This window comes from Rhinolophus sinicus, linkage group LG01 (genome assembly GCF_036562045.2).
Source record: "Rhinolophus sinicus isolate RSC01 linkage group LG01, ASM3656204v1, whole genome shotgun sequence".
NCBI lineage: Eukaryota > Metazoa > Chordata > Mammalia > Chiroptera > Rhinolophidae > Rhinolophus > Rhinolophus sinicus.
The window spans coordinates 2,145,351-2,159,911 of NC_133751.1; the positions used below are offsets into that span (position 1 = coordinate 2,145,351).

A 14,561-nucleotide genomic window follows, 5' to 3' on the forward strand; every position below is an offset into this window, starting at 1 on the left:
CGCAGTAATCGGTACATTTCAACCTACAGGCTGCACCGGACTTTGCGAACCCAGTGGGCCTCCTGGGGCGAGCGAACGGACTAGGTGATGTCCCCACGTCCACGGAGGTCGTTTCAGCTTAGGCAGCTGGTCGCACTGACGTTCCCGGGGGGGCGGGGGCAGACTTCCCGCGGACCCTGTTGTCACAGCGCCGGGACCCCGCTCCAGGAGCGTGGAGCGTGGGCAGCGTGGCCGCGGGCGCCGCGGGGGCCGGGCCCCTGGCCGGCATCGCGCTTCCTCCAGCGGCTCTCGCCAAGCAGGGAAGGCCCGGTGCTGTTACTGCACTTGACATTCACACCTGGGTCTTACTGTCTCTCCACCTCGCAGTAACAAGTCGGAAACCGCCGCTGAGCCAGGAGAGCTGACGCGGATCCAGGGAGTCCCCCCTGGTTCGTGGGTTGCGAGCCGGCGCGCACCGCGGCTTGGGCCTCGTCGCTCGCCACACCCGGGCATGGCCGCAGTTTGGCGCTGGTTCCCGCGCTTTCCGGCGTGAGCGGGGTCAGAGGGCGCGCACGCCGCGCAGGCGCAGGGAGCCGCAGGCGCAGGGAGCGGAGCCGGGCGTGGCGGCCATGGGCGAAGCCGGGGGCGCCGAGGAGGCCCGCAAGGTGAGTGAGCAGGCCGGTGTCCGTGCCGCCGCCATGTGCTTCCCCGCGCGGTCCTGAGGCCCGTGTGGGCCTCGCCTGGTGCGCGCAGCACCAGCCCTGGGCCCGTCAGCACCGCGTGGCCTGGGCCGGGTGCGGCGGGGCGGCCCTCCTCCGAAACCGGGTGCGGGTCCGGGCGGCCGCACCGTGCGGCGGTGATGGCGGTGCTGCTCGCCGTCCGAAGCCTGGCGTCCCCGGCCCACGAGGCTGCGATGCTGGTGTCGGGCTTCTGTCTGTAGGAGGGTCAGGGTTCCCGTCGTCAGCGCCGCGGCACGTGACGTGGGAGGCGGAGCCAGCCCCGCACTCAGGTCTCGCTGTGTCCCGGTTACGGCGGCGCTTGGAGAAGCCACCCGGCCTCCCTGTGCCTCCCATTCTGGCCTGGACACCCCTGAAGGGTTGTGGCGGACACCACACGAGAGGCGAGCCGAGGCCTGGCGCTGCGGGGAGGAATTTGGTGAAACTCCCTTCCTCCTGACTAGCGGGGCGCTGACACGTGCGGGAAAGACGCTGGCGCTTTGTGTGGCTTTGCGGCGCCGGCGTCGTGCGCGCCTGAAAACGCGGCTGCCGTTTGGCAGGCGGGGCTGCTGCTCTAAGGTGTGGTTCGCGCAGCGCAGGGCGTTGGGCAAAGACCTGCTTCGGAAGCTGTGGACATGACAGGCGTTGCGAGGAGGCGAGCTGGTGCGCGGCTGGTCTGCGTGATCCGGAGAGAAACGCACTCAGCTTCAGATCCGCTTGTTCTTCTAGCGCGTGGGAGCCAAAGAAGAGTATGTGCAAGTCAGAAAGAAGGACCTGGACCGCCTGACGACGGAAGTGATGCAGCTGCGGGACTTCCTGCCCCGAGTCCTAAGCGGGGACGCGTTGGAAAGCGCCCAGAAACTAAAGGTTGTAGAAAAAAGTGAGTTTCGCTTCACCTCTCACAGCCCTAATGCTAGCGAGCGACCTGGTCCAGCAGGTTTGCGTTGCGTGGATGCCTGCGAGTAACAGTAAATAACCTGCAGGGAACAGTTACAGTCTTTAGTGACGTTTGGGAGAATCGTAAGGGAGGGAGGCGCTCAAGTGAGTAATTGGGGTTTTGTCGGAGGGTTTTGCTGGAGGGCTGCTAGCTTTCTGAAGTATCTGTCACCAGCTTCTCTTTCTGTCCACCTGTCTTCCTCGGCAGAACTTCCTCCTTTTATAATGGAAAGTTCTAAGACGTTCTTACTGGTGTAAGTTAAGGGCCTTGCCTTGTGGAAACCTTGCATGGAGGCAAATGTGTCTGTAGACGTGGCTGGATGTGGGTTTACTTGTCTCTGGGTTGATGGACGGGTCAGCTTCTAGCCCCGATTTGAGGTCAGCCTTGCCAGGACACGCCCAGTGCCCACCCAGACTGGACATTTGAGCTGAGCCGTCATGTCGCATATCAGTCTAGGAGCCGATGGAAGTTCTTGGCGGTGTTCCAGGATTGACTCAGCAATTGCCTAATTGAGGCTGAATTACAATTAAATCAGTCTTCAGCGTTTCAGGCTAATTCACCACAGTGAGTTGGACTGTTTGCTGTCCCCTCTAGGAAAGGTGCAGCTGGGGGGCCTGGGTTGTGTTTTGAGCACTAGTCCAGACAAGAAGGCATCTTCCCAGTACAAGTTTCTGGTTTGTGCAAATGCGTCTGCTCAAGGGGCAGCCATATCGAGTGAGGAGGGAGAATGCTCATGGCCACCATAGCTCCCTGCCCTGTTTATCCTCTTCAGAATCCTCGCATCTGCTGTCCTCTGCTCTGGGAGGTGGACTCCCCCACACCACTTGCACTGGCTCCCTCGCTGACTGCCAGGAGGGCTCACTAATGGAAGACGTCAGTGGGTGGAGAGAGGTTGGGTGTTTCTTCCTGCTCCCTCTGCAGCTGTGACCCCCCCCCGGGGGCCTTCCCCACAGTCTCAGCTCTCACTGGGCTCCACTAACACTGTTTTCTCTGCTCATTCCTTCAGCTGGAGGGCTGTTGCTTGTCACTCTGCCGGGTGGTTATGTTTCTCACTGCAGAGTAACAGACTGGCAGTCTACAAAACACATCAGGGTCTCATGGGTGATAAGCCTGAGTCAGTCTTTGGAGGTCAGTCCTCTACCGAAGTCAAATTGTGCTTGTAAAAGCGAGGGCCACAAACGAGTCTGGGGGACTTGGTCAAGGTTAGACTTCAGGAGATCTTGTCCCGCACTCCCTGGCCTTCCTCACGAGTGTCTTGGGCCACTTCTCAGTCTCCTTTGCTGATCACCCTTCTCTGCAGCAGCCTGTTAGCCAGTGGAGACTCAGCCCTGGGCCCCCTTCTCCCCTCATCTGTGCACACACAGCGTCAGTTACCACCTGGGTGCCAGTGGCTCCTGGATGTAGCTGTAGCTCAAACCTCTCCTCCAGGCTCAGAACCCTGACTAAGTCCTCCTTGGCGTTTCTTCCCATGTGTTTCATAATCACTTCAAATTCTAATTGTCTCGTCTTAGCCTAATCAGTCTATGACTATCAGGAAGGACCTACAGTCTCACTAGGTCAAGTTTATGGCTCATGGCAGGGAGGGAGACCACCCACCAGAGGAACTGCGTATCTTGCTGACAGAGGAAAGGATGGAGCTGCTCTAGGCTTTGGGGCAGGGTGGAGTCCAGCTGAAGTGCAGGGGAAGCTGTGTTTCTGTGGCTCCAGGCAAAGGAGGGCTGCATCAGGGGTCAGCATCAGGTCTCCCTGCAGTGGACACAGGTCCCGTTTCCTGGAAAACTACAAAATTGAGGTAGATGTGGAATTCAGTGCCTGCAAATCCTTCTTTGAGGTTCTGTGGCTCCTGGAAGCCACGCTGCTGCCCTGTGTCACAGTGCCTTTGGTCCCACAGGCGAGAGGAGGATGTGTCCTTCTTCCTGGTGTAAGCAAAATTTCTGATAGCAGGGATTTTACAGACTAAGCTTTCTCTGAATAAGAAACCACTCATGAAAGAAGGGGTCACGATGACGCTTACAGTACAGTGTGTCCTTGGGAGAAATATTGTTTCCTGTTAACTTGGCAGCTGGCTTCATGTGTGTCTGTTATCCCAGCCCGACAAACTGCAGGACAGTTTCACTTTCTCAGAGCAAGCTGGTTTTTACTTTCTCGTGGCTGACTCATGACATCCGTCCCTCCACCCCACCGAAAACTGGCTGCCTGAGCCTCCGCAGGGTACCGACGGTCCGATGAGGAGCCCAGGATCCTCCTTGCTCCCACCTCCTGCTCACCGTTCAGCCCCCACCTGTCTATCAGAACGTCCTAGAGGTTTCCTGTCGTGGACACGTTCTGAGTCCGTCAGCCTGCCGCCATTGGCACTGCCACCACCCAAGTCCAGGCCCCTCTCATTTCTCCTGAATCTCTGCCCCTGGCACTGTCCACTCGTTGGCCACTCTCCAGTCTGTTTTATACCCTGTAGCCAAGTAATTTTTAACAATTCAGTCTGATTATTCATTCCCCGGCTTACGTCTTCAATGGCTTCTCCTTGCTCTTAGGGTAAAGACCAAAAACCAAAGAGAACACCCACCAAAACCCATGATCACTCAAGAACCTAAACAGAACTGTGCCGTGGCCTGAAAGGCTGTGTCATTGGGCTCAGCCTCAGGCCCTGTCTCACTTCCTTATTGGGCAGCCCGGACATGTATGTCCCTTTTGTCAGAGCGCCCTGCACGGTTACCTCAGACAAAATGGTTTATTCCCATCTTATGGGACAAGTCTGTTCTCTGTGCCGGGCTGAATACTTGGTCCCGGGGGGCCCCCACCCTCCTAAAGTGGTGTCCTCTGAAGCTGGATCTGCTACAGGAAACCGAGTGTTAAAGGAAGGATCCAAGTGGATTGTGGTGGTGGTGGAGGTTTCACCGGGAACTTGGAACTTCAGCTGGCCCTTGGAGACGTCTGCTCTGGCCTGAGGCCTGACTAAGGCCTCTTCCCTGACCCACCTTCTGTTTTTAGTTTTGGTTAAGTAACAAGAAAAAGATAGAAGTCGCAGAGATAAGGAGTTGCAAAAGTCAAGATTTCTTAAACAGCTCACCTTGCAATATCACGATGCTTTTCATTTAAACTGATGTTGAAGCTTGAAATCAGAGGGGTGAGATATTTTTGTTTCACAATTAAGTCACAAGGTCTAATCCTTGCCTTAATTGACAAGTGTTCGTTTTGGAGAGAGATGATGAAAAAGCCATTGCCTGTTTAAATCTCCATTGTCTTATAGAAAATACCTTTCAAATGCATTACGTTGCATTTGAGATGTTAAATGGTGTAATTTGAAAACAACTTGAGGGCCGGCCAGTGGCTCAGGTGGTTGGAGCTCTGTGCTCCTAACAGCGAGGTCACTGGTTTGATTCCAACGTGGTTGCTGTGAGCAGCCAGAGGTGGCGTGTGCTGCCGGCGGCCCGCGTGAGTGGCTGACAGCCAGCGTGAGCAGCCATAAGCTTCCAGTCTCATTTCTGACATTTAAAAAGCTGCAACGTTGGTTTTAATGTGTTAAAATTTATTTGTTTATTTAGGTGTGTTTTCACAGTAACACTGTGAAGCACCCTTGTTTGTCTACTGAGCGTCAGCAGTGAGTACAAACCAGCACAGGCGTGACGTCCTGGAGGGACGTTTGACTAACACACTTTCTTTACCAGTGAAAAAAAGTTACTTTGTGTAGTTTCAAATGGACACCCGCCCCTGACCTCGGTCGGCACGGTCCGGTACAGCTCCTGTGCTGGTGAAGGTGGACAACTCATGCTGCTCGCCTCTGGTGTAAAACAGCCTCTACTGTATGTGGCCAACTGACCCCCTTATGTAGCATTAACTAGTTGTGTAATGATTTTCCACTTGGTTGTTTTTTATTTTAGTTCCCTGCTGAAATCCTGTTGGTGCCCATTTTCTGGAGCATATTGTTTAGTTGTTTTAAACTCTGAGTCTGTCAGTCCAATACCTGGATCACCCCTTGGCCGGCTTTTCTCACCCAAGTCTCCTCTGGGTCGTCCTGGTCGTTTTTTGTTGGTTAATGGACTTGCTGAATGAAAACTTGTAGAGGCTCTGGATAAATATTTTCCTCCGGCAAGGATTTCTTTCCTCTGGCTTCTGCCTGTCAGTCAGGGTCGAGTCCGAGTGGGTCACCTTCGTCCGTCAGGGCTTGCGCTCATTCATGCTGGTTCCAGCCATACTTCCAGCTGGCCGATTTCTAGTCCATTCTCCCTCCAAGGCTTTTAGTCCTACAGCATGGTCCAGCTGAGGGCCCCTCCATCTTGGCAGGCTCCGACCTTCAGCCTTGGTCTCTGCAGCCCCACGAGGCTGATGGGAGCGCTGCTGGTGCCGTGGCCTGCGCTCTTCAGTCCGCTGGCGTCGGCGCCTCCCTGTGCTGCTCCCACGCAGGGCTGGTGCTGGCGGGGAGCAATGGCTCTGGGGGCGTCCATTGTCCTCTGCTCGCTTCTTCTCTAGGGTCATGAGCCACCCCAAGCTGCTGTCCTGTAGCTCCCCAGCCGAGGGAGGAGACTGGGCGGCTCTGCTTAGCTTTGCTGCCTCTTACCCCGAGCTGCTTTGGAACATGCCTGTGCTTCCGGCAGGGCGGGCTGCAGAGCTGGGCCCTCTTCTCAAGGCCTGTGTGACTTGGTCGCTTTCACAGCCCTTCGAATGATTTTTGTTTATTTACAGTCTGTCTTTCTAGTTATTCTTGGTGGGAAAATTGATCTGCTACATCACGATCCTAGCTGGAAACGGAAGTCCTATGTATGTTGTGATTTTTAAATGTAAAAGTATACTGTAATGTCATGCAGAACGGATAGGCAATGGGGAGTTTCAAACTAAAGGGGCTGAAGCTACGTGACATTTCAATGCAATACCTGGCCCTGGAAGGAAGAAGATGTTATAGAGGGCAACTTGGGTCATTTGACAAAATTTGAATGTCAGTGGTAGGTTAGACAAAGGTATTAATACTAATTTTTCTGAAGTTGACAACTGTATGTAGTGGGTGTGTAAGATGTTATCCCTATTCTTAGGAAGTATTCACTGAAGTATTTAGGAATGAAGGGTCTTGATATATGTAACTTTACCCTCAACTGGTTCAGAAAAATATATCACGTGTGTTTGAGTGTGCTACAGACGTGAGCAAATGTGACATGTTGGTGAGTCTGGGTAAAGGGCACATGGGTATTCTTCACATTGGTTTTGTTCATACAACATTTTGTAAGTTTGAAATGATTTCCAGATAAAAAATAAATGGAAATACGAATTAAATGTTTACAGAACCATAAGTGTTCCTGATGTACTCTTGGGTTCTTAGCAGTGGGGTTGAAAACCACTATGATAATACGTGATTTCTAACGTGTCTGTGGGGTGTTTTGAGATTAAGTTCTCAAGAGTTTGACTTTAGTTAGAAGGGGGGGGGGCTCCTTTTCAGCTGGGAAGAATTATTATTTCCGGTCTGTAGAAATACGAACTAGACAGATAGTCATGGGGCACAGATAGAGTGGGACAAACGAGTGAGTGCCAAGAAGAAATGATTTCATTTGACCAAAAGTTATTGTGGCTCAAATGAGATAAGATCAGAATGTATCACATCCATGTCTTGGCAGGAAACTAAAGGGAGAAATGAAGAATGTAATGAAGAGAGGACGACAGAGCTGTGGGTGGGGTTCGGGGAACCAGCAGGAGGCTGGCAAAGCCCCAGGAACTAGAAGGGGGGGTGCCATGGTTCCACCCCCCCCCCCCCAGGCCTGAAGGAGACTTCCAGCCTCGCAGGAGGGTGGGTGCTGGCAGGGCCACAGCCTCCATCGGAAGGTGGAGCCACTGCTGCCTTGAGGCAGTGGGGAAGTCAGGGACCCGGCTTCAGTCTCCTCCGCGTTTCCTGCAGGGCCCGCCACTCCCCAGATCCAGCAGGAAGCTGGAAGCAAGGGCGGCCGGCTGCTGTGCGTGTTGGCTTCAACCTCTGGGGGACACATCAGGGCGGAGAGTGGACCTAAAGGGCACGTGGAGACGGTGCAGAAAGAATACAGGGGACTGGGAGAGAAGGACACAGATTTACAGGCCTTATGGACAGAGGAGGTGGAAAGGTGGCCAAGAGAGGCTGGAGACAGACAGTATTTGAATGAATCACTCCTGAGTCCCCGTCATAAACATATTTGTATTTATATGCCAATAAATGAAAAGCAACATTCGCTGACTCTGGTTTGGGAAATACTTTAACAGAATTCATATGCATTCAACAAAACCGAGCTTAGATTGTTGTGATGATGTTTGTTTTCAAGTCTTTCAGTGAATTTAGTTGATAAATCAATCCAGTAGTTACACGCTTGGTATCTGTCAGGCACAGCTAGGTCATGTGGGGATATAAAAAGGGTAAGATCTGAACCTTTCCCTTGATAATTTAAGGTAGACTGAGCTGCTCTAACATGCAGGTGTGAAAAGCTAGTGAGAGGAGGTAATGCCTGGTACATTGGCAGCACAAATTCCTGTTAGTCACACGTTTTCTTCATCGTGTGAAAGATTACTCCAGTGGCCTTTACGTTAGGAAAAGAAGCGTGGCTGTGGAAGCAGATTTTTGGCAGTGTAGGAAAAAAAAAAAAGCTATTTCCGTGTTCTGGCTCCAAACCCCCACCCTGCCCTCTTTGGTTTGTTTTAGAAATTTGACAGCTAATTAAATTGTTGTTGTGCTGGCTTAGAATGGGCCTTGGGATTTCAAATGCATTTAAGCTCCTTAACTGAAGTGGGTTTTTTTTCCTTCCCATGAAACTCGGAATAGTCTCATTTTTTCACTTTTTCCCCCCCTTCTTCCCCCTCCCACTCCGGTTCAAGCCGTTGTTTCTCAGTCTAGTTGTGTAGGACACGGCTCCCTGGCCCGTGCTGGTATTAGGAGCCTTGGCTACCCGGGCCGAGGCAGTCGGTTGGGTGCTCACAGCAGCTCACGGCAGCTGTCGCCGGCTGCCATCCACTCAGGGCAGCACACGGTAGCCCACAGCAGCTCTCACCGACCTCCAGCTGCTCACAGCTGCCCAGCTCCAGGACGAGCCTTTGTTCACAATGTTAGCTGTAGAGGGCACAGCTCACTGGCCCATGTGGGAGTCGAACTGGCGACCTTGGCGTTAGGAGCAGGGTACGCCAACCACCTGAGCCACTGGGCCGGCCCTTTTTTTCTTTTTCAACTTATATTTTCAACAGGCTGCCTCTGGCCCCCAGGTGGGAGGTGATTAAGGTAAAACGAGGTCTGTAGTTGGGCCCTAATGCAGTATGACGGGTGCCCTTGTACAAGGGGGGATCTGGACACTGAGACAGACGCACACAGGGAAGGTAACGTGAAGAGACGGGAAGGCCAAGTGCAGGCTGAGGCAGGCTGGACTTGTGCTGCCACACACCTAGGAGCCCGGGGGCTCTAGCAGCAGGGAGAGGCGGGAAGGGCCCTCCCCGACGGGCTTCAGGGGGCACATGGCCTGCCAGCACCTGGATTTCCAACTTGTAGCATTCAGATTTCTGTTCTAAGCCACCCGCTCCCACTTTTCAAAAGTTCACGTTATGACACTTCGCCCATATGAAAGATCTACATTAGTTGGCACTTGTTTTCGCTAACTGAAAGAAATCCGAAGACGATTTTTGCTTTTGTGAAGAAAGGCCAAAAGTGTTTGCAGAGAACCGTTAGAGAGGCAGCAGCGCTGGGAGTGGGGAGAGCCGCCCTGCCCAGCTCCTTTCCTGCCACTGCCCTCAGCATCTCAGCATCAGGACACAGGGCTTTCAACTGTGTCAGCGTCGTGCGCTTTACCTCATGTTATTTGTGCATCCGTTAGCAAGATGTGCCGTAAGGGAATTGCTTCCTCGCTTTACGCCATCTCGGCTTGTGGGGGTTTCATAGGAACGCTCTACTTGCAGACAGCGAGGGAAGCCTGTACTGGTGACGGCAGCCATAGCAAAGGAATGCACCCTCCACATCTCAGCTCGCAGTAAAGATGGAATCCGTCAGCAGCTAGTTCTAAATTCTTAGTGATAAGAAGGTAAAAGTTAATGGCTATTAAAAAGCCTTTATTTGAGGCCCTTTCCTTAGCTATTTTGGTCAAAAGCAAGTATTTTCATGTAAATGTGAACTAACTGGCCATTTATTTCAACATGCCCGGTGTTAAAGAGATGAGAAATTGATCCCTTTTATAGAGTTTAAATTTCTTTGATTAGTGTTTTCATTTATAACTCTCTGTATCCTGCCTGTATACAGTTCTCTGTACCCTTCCTGTGAATAAGCTGAGATACTTTCTCATGTCAGTGAAACTGTCAAAGGGTTATGAATTTCAGAAGACACGTGGGTGTGGAAGTGGCCTGTGATTCAGGTGGTTCTGTCTGTTGGTCGTCTAGGCCACCCTTCATTCAGTTAACCGTGAAATGGAGATTTCTCCTTCACTTTAAATGCTAAAGATTAGCAATTGAAATACAGTGTAGGCTGGGTGGCAGCCCCCTTCCGTGTTCTAACACTGAGGATGGGTAAGAAAATGTCCTGACTATATGTAATGTATCATTTACTGTTCAGATGTCTGTCTCTGAAAAAATTGCAAAAGTAATATTCTCATTAAAAAAGAATGAGACATGTAATCCAAGCAGCCATGTTTTTATTCAAAGATTAGCAGAAGGAATGTATAAAGAAGTGAATTTCGTTTATGTGACAAATATTTATAAAGTGCCTACTACATACCAGGTACTGTGCTAGGCATTTGGGATGTGTTAGGAAACGAAACATGGAAACCCGTGCCCTCAAGGTGTTTTCGGTGGCAGGCACGCTGTGGGCCAAGTTGCAAATGCAAGGTGCGACTTTTGTCAGGAGAGGTGGCTGAGGCGGAACCTGCGCGGTGCTGCCGTCCGGCCACCAGGCGGAGGCCTCGCACTGCGGAAAGTGCCACTGCGTCCCGGCCGGAGAGCCTGCGGTGGGTGGCGTGGCTTCTGGCTTCCGTGGGGCAGCCCTGGCAGTGGATGTTTTGACCCTGTCCTTTTGTTACGTTGACTCACAGTAAGGTCCTATACGGCTGTACAGAGGGAGAGATTACGGAATTCCCTAAACCAAACAGTCTTTGGGGTGGTCAGAATGAATTCCTACAGATTTTTACACGTAATAAGGCTTGTAGAGTTTTCATTTCCTATCTTCTTGACTGTGTTTGAGTAATATGCAGTTCAATGATAGAAAAAAATATAAAAGTTAATTGCAAAACATTTACACCTTCTTAATTTTGTCTTTTTTCATTTTGTTTCCTTTTGTCTGTGGCCATATGCAGTTCATAGTTCATATATAATTATAAGTAATGTGAATAATATGTATGTTTCCATTTAATATTGTTACAAAAGGCAACTGGTAGTTTTCCAGGCTTCACACTTGATTGATAGTTGATTTCTTCTGTGGCCAGGATTTGTGGGACACAGTAAAGAATTCCAGTGAAAGTCATGTTGTGGTTTCTATGTCGTAAAAAGGCAGAAAGAAACTGAAGGGAGAGGAAATAGTCCCACGTTACTTCACCCTCTTTCTCAGAAACACCTTTGAAGGGAAGCTGCCAGCCAGTTTCATAACCTCTCGCTGTCTGAATATTGAGCTGTAGCTTCTAATCTTCCTTCCAGGGCCAAGGGTCTCTGGGCAGCGTGGAGACTTCCTTTATTCTCAGAGCCTGGGGATGCCTGCATTGTTCTTGGCAGTGCCCCTGAACTTCACGTGTGGGCTTCCTCTTGTCCTCTCGGAGACCCCTCGGTTACAAAGCCGCAGCCTTTTCCCTAAGGCATTGTAGGAAGTGTGTGCAGGCCCCATTCCCTAGGCGGGGTCAGGTTCCATTCCCAGGGGTCTGCTCTCTGAACTCTCACCGCCCTCCGTGCTTCCGCCCTTGCGCATTCCCTAGGCCAGCTGGCTGGCTTCCCTCGGGCGCTGTGCACAATTTACGTAGTGAGTGATGAGAGACCAGGCCGTTGTCCCGAAGCTGCGTCGTCCTCACTGTCTGTTCCCAGACAGCAGCATCAGCCTCGCCTGGGACTTGTGAGCGTGGAGAGTGTCAGGCCCTCAGTCCTGCTGAGCAGAAACAGGACGGGCCCCCAGGGGCGTCTAATGCACACTGAGGTCTGAGCACCACTGTCCTTACTGCAGTCAGAGAAGTGACACTGTCAGGTCCGAGCACAGCTGCCGCTCACGTCTCCCGATCTGTTAGCATAAAGGTGACAATTCCTCAGTCCTGCAAGTCAAGGCACTGAACGTTTTAGTTACGTATTTCTTTGCTTTTTGAATGTCAGTATTTCTGCAGCGTAATACTTTAAAATGGCAATCTTTTTATTTCAAATTCACTCACATGGATGTCTTTGGGATTTTTGTTGGCCGTTTGCATCATCATGTAAAGGAATATGGTGGAGAGGAAGGACTCCACAGGCCCCGCGTCCCCTGTGGCCTTTTCTTGTGTCTGTCACCGTTGTTCTCACTCTTGCACTGACTCTGCAGCTGTCCCCATTGAGTCAGTCTGCCAGTTGGTGAGACGAGCTCTGTGAGTCAGCCCGGCTGGCACTGTCTCCTCACTGAGCTGCTTTCTGCTTTTTATGGAGCAGATACAGTCTGTGCCATGAGACAGTCGGGCTTCTCAGCCCTGCCTCCAGTCCTTTAAATACACACTTCCTTAAAGCCTCGAGTACGAGTCTGGCAGTAGAGTGAGGTCCTAAACACACAAAGCAGAAAACCACGAAAAAAGTGCTTTTTACTATGGGCTAAAAACTAATCAAAACTTACAAAGCAGGACTTTTAGAATATTGGTTACTCAAGGGCTGGTTACGCACATACCACTACGTCAGAAGTCGGTACAGGTTTTCCAAGAGTAGACGGGGCAAAATGGGTGCTTCCAAGATTAGTGATTTGAAATATTGAGATTTATGTCTCTGTCTTCTAGACTTGGAAAGGAAGGAGCAAGAGTTGGAACAGCTGAGAATGGACTGTGAGCACTTCCGAGCCCGCCTGGAGACGGTGCAGGCTGACAGCATGCGAGAGAAGAAGGTGCGGTCCGGCGCCCGCAGACTGCTGCCTGGAACGCCCGCGTCCTGGCCGTGGCCACGGAGGGGCAGCGGTAGCCTTCTGAGCCTTTAGGTCTCAAGATGGCATTTTTAACTATGTATTCTGATAGGTTTGGAAAGGCGTTGAACACTTGCATTCTATAACCATTTAATGTGGAGATTATTTACTGGGTCCAGCCTTTTAATAGTCACTGTTAATTTTTAGGTTTAAAAGACCATTCTGAAACGTAAACAATCATAATATACGAATCTTGAAATAAATATCGTGCACATAATTTATAATCAGAGGTATATTAAATCAGAAACATTTGTAATTAATTTAGGGGATAATTTACTGATATTTTAGAAATAACCAATTTCATTTTAATATTAGGACAAACTAATACTATTTCTTAAAAATTACACATAATTTTCACTTTTTGTATGGAAAAATTATTTCTTCTCTTGTAAAACTAGAAGTATTCTTCCACGTCTGGTAAAATTTGGATCTTGAATGTATTTTCATTTTTGACTGCTAGCGCGAGAATTGTCCTAGTAATGGCTGCCAATCAGCATCGTTCCCCATTTGCGGGCAGGGGGTCGGCAGCCGGCGGTGCAGCGTGCGTCTCCCAGCACAGCTGGGTCTGCAGGTTCTGCTGATCTGCGGGAATGGCAGGAGCTGGTCCAGACCCACTGCCTGTGTGCTAAGCTTCGTTTCATGCTGTCTTCTCATGGGACGGAGTTCTGAATGTTTGTGGCTACAAAGAGGTTTTCCAAAACTGATGGAAACTTCTAGGCTTTAATACTGAGCAAGTGGCAAATGTTAAGGAAAGAGTTTCAGTCTGAAAATTCAGTTAGGTGGAGTAGCACATATTGAAAGGTGAAATTTCAGCTTTGTCATTCTATTTAGATCATGATAAACTAAAATGGAATCCGTTGGTTCATTTATTCCTTAGATTGCTGAGACGTCTTGTTAAGATTGAGGCTTAAATTGCGCAGAATTGTAGATGTCTGTTTTTATAATTGATAAGCATAAGAGAAATGCCTGTTTTGCTGGCATGTTAGATGTACTATTTAAAAATAAGCCATTCTGGTAAAGTGCCTGCATAAGAGGATGAAATGGCCATGGAAAAGCAGTGTCCCATCACCAATATGTCACTGCCCTCATACCTGACCTTAAAGTGAGACTGTTTTAAGTCCAGCTGTTCCCCGTGATGTTTCCTGTTACATCGTCCCGCCCATGTACCACTGACGCGAGCCCTGCACGTTTGTGTGACACAGCAGTGTCTTTTGCCACTGGCAGCTGCCTTTTCTGCGGTCCTGTCCTGCTGCACAGATCACGAACCAGACTCTGGAAGCTTATGTAAGGGTGAGGAGCCATGAAAGACTCCAGGGACTAAACCCTGGGAATGCTTCAGTATGGGTAACAGCCGTTAGGGAAAGGCGGAAGTTACTGAATCCAGTGTGTAAGAAAAGACAGATAATAAAGCACGGACTCAAAATCAGGAAGACGTGTGTTGGATGAGCAGCAGCGCCCAAGCCCCTGGAGAATGGCGACTGGAAGCAGGAAAGCTTGGTTTATGATCTTGGTCGAGATGTGTCCTCAGCGATGATTGAGTCAGATCCATGGAGGAGGCCGCTGGAGGCGATGACAGCCTTGGTGTGACCTAAGGGACTGGCCCCGAGAGTCCTGGCAAAGCAGCAAGAGCCCAGCTTTCATGGAGGAGTGAAACTGCCGGAGGGGATGTGGGTTCCTTCTTGGAGGACTGTGCTGTCACTGGAAGGTTAGATGAGCCTTCGCACAAAGCTCGAGCCGGCGGAGCTGTCTCCGTGCCTGGCTTTGCCATGTGTGAACGGTTCCAGGCGGCAGGCAGCGTCCGTGTTCTCCTTTGGACCAGGCCTTTCGGCTGTGCACCTGTGGTTTCTCC

General features: G+C 50.8%; 1 protein-coding gene across 20 annotated transcripts in view; it reads left to right on the forward strand.

Moving 5' to 3' along the window:
- The window catches only part of HSF2BP (heat shock transcription factor 2 binding protein), a 67,748-nt gene that overhangs the window by 709 nt on the left and 52,478 nt on the right, over positions 1 to 14,561 (forward strand). For 4 of the 20 annotated variants that reach the window (XM_074324631.1, XM_019745743.2, XM_074324609.1 and 1 more), the window contains exons 2-5: positions 30 to 84; positions 367 to 644; positions 1,425 to 1,575; positions 12,534 to 12,637. In XM_074324631.1, coding sequence (XP_074180732.1) covers positions 609 to 644; positions 1,425 to 1,575; positions 12,534 to 12,637 — 291 coding nt within the window. In that variant the 5' untranslated portion in view covers positions 30 to 84; positions 367 to 608. Of the gene's footprint in view, positions 1 to 29; positions 645 to 1,424; positions 1,576 to 3,722; positions 6,912 to 7,510; positions 12,512 to 12,533; positions 12,638 to 14,561 lie in introns of those variants that run through there. The other 16 variants (XM_074324628.1, XM_019745742.2, XM_074324619.1 and 13 more) reach the window with 9 other exon arrangements.